The 11,947-nt window shown below is 40.0% G+C and overlaps 1 protein-coding gene across 1 annotated transcript; it reads right to left on the bottom strand.

Annotated features, from left to right (window-relative positions):
* Positions 1-141: 141 nt before the first annotated feature.
* LOC129787930 (SPARC) lies at positions 142-10,511 on the bottom strand. Its single transcript, XM_055823774.1, has 5 exons — positions 10,152-10,511; positions 3,096-3,178; positions 2,717-2,803; positions 2,003-2,356; positions 142-694 (listed from the first exon to the last, which is right to left on the bottom strand). The coding sequence occupies exons 2-5, from the start codon at positions 3,168-3,170 to the stop codon at positions 290-292; spliced, it is 921 nt and encodes a 306-aa protein (XP_055679749.1). The 5' UTR covers positions 3,171-3,178; positions 10,152-10,511; the 3' UTR covers positions 142-289.
* Positions 10,512-11,947: the final 1,436 nt, after the last annotated feature.

Below are 11,947 nucleotides of genomic sequence, written 5' to 3' on the forward strand. Positions count from 1 at the left end.
GTCATTCTGTGTCATTAAATTGAATTTCCTTAATTTTCTGGATATTCTGAAACAAGGGAATGATTAAAGAAAAGATTTAAACGTCCTTCGTTCACCTGAATTGAAAGAAAAAAAACCTTCAAAAGTCAAACAATTCCCTCCTTAAATTTTAAGAAGAATTTATCGAGGATTTATTGCCACAAAGAGAGTTAACATTAAAATGCACTTTGGCTACATAGCGCCCCCACATAATTCTATTGAGGGTGAGCACACACTGCGTCTCAGAAAGAAACTTCCTAAACACGCAAATCTATGGCATATTTCCATGATCGGCTGTAATATCAGCGCATTGCTCATTCATCTCGCCCTCGTCAATTTCGAGGCATTTCCCCCACTCCTTCAGGGTGATTCTGTGATCCCCATCGGGGTCACAGGACTCCAGGAAGGGAGCAATGCAGTGCTCAAGGCTCATAAGGGGTGCCCTGATGGGGAAGAGTTCGTGACGCGAAACGCTGCGATCGTTGGAACTGTCGAGATCGCACCACTTCCAAACGGCTGCATTTGCCCAGCGACGCGTCATGTTACTCTCGGCCTCCATCTCCATGTTCAAGTAGTGCTGATTCAGCTCCTGACGCTCCGCCAGGTCGCGCATTACGTTGAATAGCCAGTCTCGCATACGACGCGGGAAATCATTCATCTCCTCTTCGGTACATTCCTGTTTTACCAAAGAAAAAAAAAGAAATGAGAATTTCATTACCCTCTCTTTGCGCATAATTTATGTACTTTATGCTGGGGAAGAATTTTTGTAGGGGATGCAGAGAGCGTGAGAAATGAAAGGGGCGAGTAATTGCGGTGATGTTGGTCACTTTGTTGCAATCTTGACGATCTTTGCTTAAAAAAATTCATTAATTTTTCTTTTAATTCATTGAAATGAGATTTTTGCAATAAAACAATTTTTTGTGGGAAGTTTTTGAGGGAAAATTAAGAGAAAACTATTGCACCAGGCGCCTCCATTTCTTTATCTTCCAATTCTTCTTTAAAATCACAAAACTTAAAAAAAATCTGCCTGGTTTGAACTAATGACTGACAAATTGAAGTCCAAATGGAGGCACCTAGTTCTTCCAAAAGTAGATATTTTGAATTTTAAATTAACTATTAATTGCAATTCTTGCAATTTTAATGTTAGATTATACCAGGCGTCTCCATCACGGCTTAAAATCAATTCAAAAATGAACAAAAAGGCTTCTGATTCTAGTTCACGCCCCTTCTAGCATGGAATTACAGTTAAATGGAGACGCCTAGTACCACCTGGCGTCTACACTGTTGCTCAAAATTATCCATAAATTAAAATAAAATATATCCAAATAAAATCTTAAGAAAAAATGCATTTAAAATGGTTTTTATGTAATTCTTGCGATCAATGTTACTCCTTTCTATATTTTAAAATCCGGGTTTTTCGTCGGTTGTGGAAACTTCTTACCCAGAGAAACTCAGAATCTTTCCAGAGCTTTCGGCCCTGCTCGGAGCCTTCTTCAGTGGCTAGCATAGAGTGAGGCACTTTTATTAAAGAAAATCCCTACGATGGAAAAATAATTTTTTGTAAAGATTTTCTTTAATAAAAACCCTCTCTATGCTAGCCACTGAAGAAGGCTCCGAGCGGGGTCGAAAGCTCTGGAAAGATTCTGAGTTTCTTTGGGTAAGGACTTTCCACTATCGACGAAAAACTCGGATTTTAAAATACTGATGCATCGTTGGGAAAAACTTCATAGTTACTCCTTTCATTGAATATTGCCAAAGAAAACAATCCTTAGCGATATTTTGGCACTGTTTTTAATTACTTATCCTCCCCTCTGTGGGAAAGGTTGCAATTTTGGAGGGAAAGGACGTTTTTTTTTTTTTCAAAGGGAAAATATTCTCTAATTCTCTTGTGGATGCAAATTGATTTTTTTTAACAAAAATCCTTATTAGAGGGAAAAAGAAGACCAAAAATTGTCAATTAAGTAATAAAAAAAATTAAATTTACCGGCATATCGCGGCATTCTCCGTAGTAATCAATGTGTATGTGACGGAATTCCTTGCCCATGCATCCGGCGTCCTTTGTGTCACAGAGGCATCGTTGGCGATAAACTTCGCAATCAGAGGCCCATGTTTCATTCTTATTCGTGCAAACCTTCCTGCGGGGATCCACCTCATCGGGACATTCAGGGACGCATACACATGATGCACTCATCCCATCAGCCTGGCAGATCCGTCCAGCACCGCAGTGAACTTTAGCGCATGGATCAGAGATCTGTGGGGGTGCCCCGGGTCCAACTTCAGCAGCAGCTAATTGGGCTTCTTTGGCAGCATGCTGGTTCTCACGGGCTAAATCTTTGAGCTTAATGGAGGGAGATGAGAGAAAAGAAGAAAGATCATACATCTATAAACACTTAGAAAACCCGAAGGATTTACTTAGAAGAGCTGAATGGAGAATTTAATAAAATTTGCTTATAAATCTACATTTTTTTTGTATGAGAGGCGAAAGATGAAAAACTTATCTGTCGTACTGTGAGGGAATCATCGGTCAAGGCGGAAGCAATGAAAGACGAAATACAACATTTTCACATGATCTTTGTGAAAAATAAAAGTATAATAAAGCTCTGATTCTCATCAGAGATTCAATAAACAACAAACCGCGCGTTTTATTTCTATTTTTATTCCCCTAAATTCTCTTTAAGAAAAAAAATCTTTAACTCACATGTTGTTCCTGTTCCAGAGTTCTCAGTAAATCCTCATCAATGTCCAGCATTTCATCGGATGATAGCATATCCACAATATCCTCCTCCTTAAAAAAGAAAATTTATTCATTCGCTCATTTTTGCTTTGATTCCGCAATCAGAAGAAGAAGAAACACAAAAAAAAAATCACTGGAAGTTGACTAAAAAATTATCATCAAAAGCGTTGATAAACTTTTAGCCCAGTTGGAGTCTTTTTCTGGGTTTCTTCTTCTTCTGAAACTCACTCAAAATGCGAGGAGACGAAAATTAATTTAAGAAACTCTTTCGAAAATTTTCTGTGAGACGCAGAAAAAGGTAAAAGAGCATGAAATATAATTAAAAAATGCATAAAACTATTACCTCAGCTCGTGCACAGACACTGAAGAGGACGAGGAAAGACGCTAGAAGCAGGAAAATCCTTTCAAATTTCCCCATTTTAGCTCCTACAAAGAGAATTCCAGGGAAAAACTTTAATGAGAGCGCAAGAATTCCTAAAAGCTCACAGTTAAAAGTTCATTGAAAGATGAATTCGATTTGTTGGAAAAAATGGAAATAAGAAGCTTTAATTTTCACAAAAATCGAATTTGTCATTATATGATTTTATTTATGATAATTATAAAAACATGATCATTTTCTAGGAAAATGTTGGGAAAATAATTTATTATCTCAAGTAAAACTATTAACCTTTGGCTGATAGTAATAATTTTCCCAGAATTTTCAGAGAAAATAATATACTTTTCACGACTTTTAAATGAAATCGTCTTGAAGATTTAATTCCCAGAATTTAATTAATTTCCTAATTGCAAGATTTTTTTTTAAACAACTTTGAAGCTTTCAAATCTGTATTAATAATTTTTGCAGTATCCCTGCAAGAATGAATTGATTTTGTAGCATTCAATGATTTATTGTTCAAAAGATTTTATTTATCACTGACAAGAATTTTAAATTATTTTATTTTAGTAAACTTTTGATTAAACTTTCAGTTCTCGCATTGCGTCCAGCGAGTGCGGTCGTGCTAGTAATTTAGCGCAAATTTCTCAGCTCGCTTCCCCTGAGTTTTTCTCTTTTTTTTTTCAATAATCGCGAAGTTCTTATCGCAGTTTCTTGTTGAGCTTGTGCAGAAAAGGGCTTGTGCTTGGAGAGAGCTTCGGTGTTGATATGAAGGGCCCTGAGCCCGGTGGGGGCCCCCCCCCTCGAACAAACTTTGAATCCTTTGATTATCTCCCGGGAGTCAATTACAATGGTTATAGAGTCATGTGCGTTAAAGAGAACATCAGCCCCTTATTTCTTGGTGACATCATTAAGAAGAATTGTGAAGAAGGCACAGTGTCTGAGATCGTTAAGATTGGCAAAAGTAGTGCAGTGATCCATTGTAGTGACAAAAAAGCAGCGAACGACTTGTGCAAAAATCTATCCATCAAAGTAGCCGGTTACAAACTGTACATACCACTTTATTATGTGGCCAGCTGTGCAATTATCTTTGATATAGATACTGAGTATTCTGAAAAAGACATTTTTGAAAGAATGGACTCGCGCCAGTTTAAGCCCCTGAAGGTAGAGAGAATAAAGAGGAGAGATTTCAACAGCGGGAATTCGGAAATGATGGACACAAGAAGGATGAAAGTGTACTTTCACGGCACAGATACACCCCAACACGTCTTCATCAATTACGCCAGGATTCGTTGCGAGCCCTTCATCCAAAGGCTCCAACAATGCAAAAAGTGCTGGAGGATTGGCCACTGGAAGTCCATCTGCAAGGAGGAGGAGACCAAATGCATGATCTGCTGGGGAAACCATTTTGCAGCAAATTGTGAGTCAAAAAATCACCCCAAATGTATCCTTTGCCAGGGACAGCACCGCTCAGGTGACTCGTCCTGTCCAGAAAGAATGAGGCAGCTGAATATTAGAATCGCAATGGCGTCACAAAATCTCTGCCGTAACGAGGCCACCCTGATGTTCCCACGTCCGAGGAAAAATGCTTACAGTTTCAGGCAGATTGTCCTCAGTAACTCCTTCCAGGCGTTAGACGACGAAGAATTCCCTTACCTTCCAAGCCAGAAGCCAACCCAGGTTAGTAGAGCCGCAAGAGAAATCCCTGCCCATCGAAAACCTTCAGCAATTCCTCCACCAGAAAAACCTCGACCAACAAACCCCAGAGGCACTAAGCGAATCAATTCCGAGAAAGAAGATGAACAGCTCATCGAGGAGGCCATCTGTAGGGCCGACAAGGAGAGACAGATGTTAGGAAGTAGCACTTCACTTTCCTCATCAACAACCACTGAAGTAGCCGCAGGAATTTCAGTGGAACAAACACAGCAAATTGTAGCACAAAACAACACAGAACCCCGCGCCACCCCACCGAGAAAAATGTCACGTAGTTCTGAACATGGAACCCCAAAAAGTACGAGAAATGTCCCTCTTGAAGAACGATTGAAGGAAGTCATGAATGCAGCAGATGCTTTAATTCAAGGCAAAATTCCAAACACCCCTACAACACGCACAATCAACAACAAAGATACACTCACAGAAAACCAACAAATGGACACAGATTCATAAATGGTCTTTTCAATGGTCGGATTATTGAATCTGATCCCATTGTTAGGATTAATTCGACAAAAAAGCCACACTTTTTAATCCCACTTGGGGACACGCCGCATGGCTTGTCCTCTCCTATCACCACTACTCAGCATGTACAAAAAACACATGAATCAATGCACAACCAATACCGCTACTTTAACTCTCTCCAAAATACTCATCAAGTGATCGCACTCTTATCACTCTTATACACACATACACACACACACACTCAATCAAAATCTTTTGTATTTTAAATGCCGAATAAAACAACGATAATACAATACAATATCAATGGGTTTTTTAATAATTTCATTGATTTGAATTTACTGTGTAAGGACTTCGATCCATCTATTATTGCCCTACAAGAAACCCACTTAACAAGCAGAAAGTCCCCATCCCTCAGTGGCTACGACATCTTTTACAACAATCACCCATCTAATACTGCCAAAGGAGGCACAGCAATTTTAGCAAAATCTTCCCTAGGAGCAAAAAGAGTTGTTATTGATACGCCCCTCCAATGCACTGCAGTGTCAACCTCCATTCATGGCCGAAAAATGACAATCTGCTCCCTGTATTTGAATCCAGCTGAAGATATCTTATTGATGGAAATGAATCGCCTAATGTGGCAACTTCCTGACCCAATTTTGCTTTTGGCGGATATGAACGCTAAGAGCGGCCTTTGGGGATTCGAGAGAGCCAACTCCAGGGGACGAACTATAGAGAGATTCATCGAAGACCATAGCTTAAATGTCCTCAACGATGGTAGAATCACATACACAAGCCCAGGACATGGCTCCTCTTCTTGCATCGATGTCTCGCTCTGTACGCCGGGCCTCGAGTTGTTCTACAGCTGGGATGTTCTGGATGACTCGTACAACAGCGATCACTATCCCATTGTAATATCTTCCACCTCCCAATCTGCCGTTAATAGACCAAGACAGAGATGGATCGAGGATAGAGCGGACTGGCCAGGCTTTCAGCGGGGCCTGGACGGTGGCCTGGAGGGAGTCGAGCTTCTTGAGGATCCTGACGAGGCGGTGAGGGTTTTCGGAGAGGTGTTGGTTTCGGTGGCTAAGGCCAATATTCCAAAATCCACGAGAGCCCCGCTTAAAAAAATAGTCCCCTGGTGGTCCAAGTCACTAGCCAAACTAGTCACGGAAAAAAAGAAGTTGGGAAGAAAAGTGAGAGGCAAACCCACACCAGCGATCTTGGACGCTTATCGTATTAAACGAAGCGAGGTGAAGAGAGCAGTCCTGGAGGCCAAACAGAAAGCATGGAGGGACTATGTTGCTGATATCAGACCCGATACACCATCCAAGGAGGTATGGAATAAGATAAGTAGAATAAATGGAAATTCACGCAGTAGTGCCCCAAAAGAAATCATGGGTGAGGACGGTTTTTCTTCCGAGCCGAAAGTCATTGCACGTACCCTGGCCTTTGCTTTCCGTCGTAACTCTGACGATTCTCATCTTAGCCCGGAGGATCTTTCCAGAAGAGAGGCTTTGACCTGTCTCAGCTTCGCATCGGAACGCCAGACACACTCTCTCAACTCCGAGTTTTCTTTTAGAGAACTAGAAAAAGCACTTCACTCGGCCAAAGGAAAGTCTTGCGGGCCGGACGATATCTCCTACAGTATGCTCAAAAAACTACCGGTCTCCGGAAAAGAGAGGCTGCTGATTATCTTCAATAGGGTGTTTCTGGAGGGAAAGATTCCCAAGGATTGGAAAAACGCCATTGTTATCCCAATTCTGAAACCTGGCAAATCTCCCCTGGACCCGAACAGCTATCGCCCAATATCGCTCCTAAGCTGTGTTGGCAAGATCTTGGAAAAGATGGTGGCGGATAGACTTATGTGGTGGTTGGAAAGGCACCGGTTGTTGCCCACCAACCAATCAGGCTTTCGAAAAAATAAGTCCACATCTGATAATCTGGCTTATCTTCAGCATTTCGTGGCGGATGCTTTGAACAGAGGAGACCATGTCTACTGCGTTAGCTTCGACTTGGAGAAGGCATATGAAAGACTGTGGAGGGTGATCATTTTGAATCAGCTAAGGATGTGGGGCATCGATGGAGAGATTCTCGCCTATATCACTAACTTCTTGTCTGACAGGGAGTTCAGTGTGGCGGTGGGATCCACTGTTTCGGAATCACTCACCCAGATCAACGGAGTCCCAACTGGAAGCGTACTAAGCGTTCCTCTCTTCTTGGTTGCAATGAGTGGGGTTTCTCATTCCCTTTCTTTCTGCAAAATAGAGCATCTTCTGTATGCAGACGATCTGGTGATCTTCGCCAGCTCAAGGGACGGCAGTTCCAAAATAGAAGTGCAAAAGGCGATCAAGTGCTTGGAGAGTTGGTCTAAGGACTACGGCTTCAACTTCTCAGCCCAAAAAACGAAAGCGATGCATTTCTGCCGACACATGCCCTGTCTGACCCCTCCCTGCTTCACAATGCACAACTTTTCAATTGCTACTGAGGAAACTATTAAGATTCTCGGGATTATCTTCGACAACAAACTATCCTTCAAACAACACGTCACTGAACTGAAAGTGCAATGTGCTAAAAGAGTGCAGATGATCAAGACGTTGGCCAACACGTCATGGGGTGCGGATAGATCACGGTTGCTGCAGGTGTCTCTTGCTGTAGTGGGAGGCAAGTATGACTACGGAGTCCAAGCCTACGGAACTGCATCGGTTTCCACTCTTAGTAAGCTCAACGGTCCCTACAACACCGCAATTCGCCTTTCAATCGGAGCGTTTAAGTCCTCACCTATCGAGAGTGTCCTTGCTGAAGCCAATATGCCGAGCTTAGAGGAAAGAAGAAGTTTGCAAATAATGCGTTGGGCGAATAAGGTCAAGGCTGACCCTTCCCACTTTTTGCATAAAGTAATCATCGGCAGAAAAATCTCCAAAAGCAGAAGAATTACTTCCATTGTTGATCACTATCTTCATCGGATGCGTGAATACAAACTTCCCCAAATGACCGTGCGTCGTGGGGCTTTGCCCAATAACCCTCCATGGAACTTTATTGAGACTTCAGTGGATACTTCTCTTAGCTTCTACAAAAAGAGAGAAACCCACCCCTTGGAGTACCGAGGGATGGTAATGCAAAAATTGGAGAACATGCAGGGAAGCAGCCTTTTCTACACCGATGGAACTAAACAGATAGGCGGTACAGGGTTTGGAGTTTTCAGGGTGTCCCCTGAGCTAAAATTGGCGAAGAAGTTGAGAAAGGAGGCGTCAGTCTTTTCGGCGGAGGCCTCTGCCATCTTGTATGCTCTGCGTTTCAGTCCAGAGAGCTCAGATCACAGAGTTATCCTTACAGACAGTCTATCTGTTTGTAACGCTGTGCTCGGATTTGACTCCCGTGCATCTTCTATTACCAACATCAGGGACCTGTTGATAAAAAATCCGGGGAACAAAATCGTTTGGATCCCTGGGCATTGCGGCATCCCAGGCAATGAAACGGCGGATTTCTTGGCCAACTCCTCCATTAACAGATGCCTCCTGGACGATCACAGGATATCCCTTGAGGATTTCCAACGTGAGTCCGAGTCCCTGTGGCGGGAGAAAAGGCGAGAGAGATGGAGAAGCGTCTCCTGTGAGAATAAGCTGAGAAGTATTTGCAATGATCCGTCCTCCCTTGTTCGCCCCAGCAATCTTTCCAGAAGGGAATTGTGCATCCTCACTCGCTTAAGAATAGGGCACACGCGTGTGACCCACGGGTACCTTATGGAGGGAAGTGTTCGTCCCCCAAAATGTGATGTGTGCGCGGGTGATAAAACCATTACGGTCCAGCACCTACTTGAGGAGTGCCTTGAGTTCTCTGACATTAGAAATAGCCTCGGTGGCATCTTAGTTGACTTTATCGGTGATAATGGTAATGAGGACAGTATAAAAAAAGTGTTGTTATTTGTGGAAAAAAGTGGACTAAAGACTAAAATTTAAAAAAAAAAAACTCTAAACCATTGACTCTTATACACAATACCATTCGGGGGGGCCCCGATAATTACACCAAACAGCGCATATAGCCCAAGTTGTTGCGCGCTGTGAAACCTGCATAGTGATGATGATGATGATTAAACTTTCCAAAAATTAAATTGATTTCGATTTTGATTATAAAATTAAAAAATAAAGGTAAATTAACTAAATTGGGGTTAAAATAATATTTGGTCTCGTTTGAGCATCTTATCCTCCAATTCTTTTTCTTTTTAATTTACAAACTTTATCAATTTATTAAACCACAAAATGCAGTACAGACAGTAGATTAATTTACGCGTTTTATGCACTTTTCCACACACAAAACTTCATTTAACACAAAGTTGGTAATTTTCTATTCATTTTTTTCCACAACAATTTAACCACACACTGTCTCTGATGCAAGAATTTCAATTAGACTTTATCACACTTCATGTACATAAACACACATTTTCAACATCCTGATTACAATTTTCATTTAGAACGGAATGCAGTGCAAAGCATTTTATAATGAGGCGAGATCTCTCCATGGTCTTATCGCGTCTTCCTCTTTTTGATGAATAAAAAAAAATGAGAACTAACTTCCAAAGCAAAAACTTGGAGGACGTTCTTTTTTTTTCTTATTTGTTGAAAGAATGAGAACAACTCATTGCAAAATCTTGATTATTTTCACTTGAATTCATTTTATCGGATGCGAAAATCGTCTGCCATGTTAATTAAAATAAATTTAGTGGAATGAATTTTTATGATGTCACTTCTTTTATTTATAATTTAAAGAATAATTCTTTTCTTTCTTTTGAAAACTCTTTTTTTTTCCTTTGAAGCCTTCATGAGCTTTCTTTGGAAGCTTTTTTTTGCTACTCACCTCTTTGAGATTCCCAAAGAAATGAAATTTTACGCTGCAATTAAACGAACGAAATTTTTCCAAAAAGAAAATCACTTTTTAACTGCACTTTAATGTTGCGCCTTTGGAATCTCGGGAGAAACTGAAAAATAATTCCCCTGACTCTGCTCCAAATGCTCCAAATCTTGGGCAGAATAGAGATGGGAAAATGAGGAGGAGAGTCATGAGAAATACATATATATGGGGAGCAAAAAAAAAAGCGCCAAAAGCAAGTGAAACATATGTTTGTGTGCAGGAAACGCGCGTGAGCTCGAGCTCGAAGCCTTTTACATAGAGCGCGAGGGAATCTCCGGAGTATGTAGTATCCTCGTGAGCTTGTTTAATCAGTTTGACAGCTATTGCAATAGAGCTGAGAACAATTTATGGAAGAAGTTGAAAAGGAAAATTGTGTTGTGAGAATGCTGTCATTAGAAATAACCTTTAGGGTGGGCTTGGTTTGTATTTATCTATGAAAAATATATTGAAAAATTATAAAATTCGATTTTTCATAAAGGAAATAAAATTAGAACAAATTCAAATAAAAAAATAGTTCAAATCGATTCCTGTTAATTCATTCTAATCTCTGATTTTTAGTACTTAAAAGATTAATTCAAAAATTTGAGTTTTTCCTAATCGGAGTTAAAACTGATCAAAGATACCTAATTAAAATCGAATAAAGAAATTAATTTTGGTCTCTAAATATTAGTAAACGAAATTAACCATAGAAAGACTCGCGGAAACTAAAGTTTTTTTTGTTAAAAATTTACCTTTTTTGCCACAGGATTTAAAGATTATAAATTAGTTCAAAATCAATTAATTGTGACCTTAATAAATAATAGTGTGTTAAGAGTTCTTTAATAAATTCTCATTTACTTAGTTTGAAATATTAAACGTGGTCCAGAAGGCTTTAAAAGGCTTAAAACTTCATAATAAAAGTCATAAAACTTTCAAAAGATTCAAATGATCCTTGAAGGGTTGAATAATTTTTTTTAAATGTAAGAAAATCTCAAAATTATTCTTTAAAAGGCTTTCCTCAAGTCTCTGTACAAGCAATAAGCAATTTTACTTAATCATTTTAAAAATAAATTCATCCCCTCACAATAGAGATTCCCAAGCAATATGCCATAAGGTCTAGGATTAACCATTGCATTTCCTGCGAATGGTGTAGTTCCAGGGAATAACATAATGTACTGCTGTTCATGCATTTTCGCAAATACATACCCGCAGATTTTGCTGAAAATTCACCACATTTCAGCTCTCTCTCTTCGCTCTCTCAATTCACGTTCTCCCGCAGATGATTCTGCATCAAGATCATCACTCAAAAGCGTAAATTACTATCACCAGTCAGAGCCTTTTTTTGCCTTAATTTTTTATTAAGTTGTATGTAGTGTTGGAGAGCATAAGAATGACCTCTTTTCATCATCGCACATAAATAATTAGAAATCCACGCGCAATGCGATAAGGCAAATCATCACGAGTAAAATGCTCTAATGTGGTGTCGAACATTAAATTTAAGAATAGAATCCATGGGAATTGTACATGTTTCCGTTTTTATTAAATCTCTCTCTCTCCTCTCTCTCACACAGATTTTCCGAGAAATATTGTTGTAAACATAAGAAAAGGGAATTTGTACGCTTAAACACATCGAGAAAATCTATTTTTATCTCTTTTATTCCAAATGTTGGGGCTTTTTTAGCATAGTTGGAAAACGTGAATGTGGAGATGAAAAAAAAAAACTCCATTGCACCTAAGGTGGTCTAGCAAAGTGCCATTGCTCC

Source organism: Lutzomyia longipalpis, chromosome 1 (assembly GCF_024334085.1).
Source record: "Lutzomyia longipalpis isolate SR_M1_2022 chromosome 1, ASM2433408v1".
In the NCBI taxonomy this organism is placed as follows: Eukaryota; Metazoa; Arthropoda; class Insecta; order Diptera; family Psychodidae; genus Lutzomyia; species Lutzomyia longipalpis.

Coding starts and splice junctions, on each gene's coding strand:
- LOC129787930 (XM_055823774.1), bottom strand. CDS start 3,170: ATGGGGAAATTTGAAAGGATTTTCCTGCTTCTAGCGTCTTTCCTCGTC. Junction 2,804..3,095: donor GTGTCTGTGCACGAGCTGAG/GTAATAGTTTTA, acceptor TTCTTTTTTAAG/GAGGAGGATATTGTGGATAT. Junction 2,357..2,716: donor CTCTGGAACAGGAACAACAT/GTGAGTTAAAGA, acceptor CCCTCCATTAAG/CTCAAAGATTTAGCCCGTGA.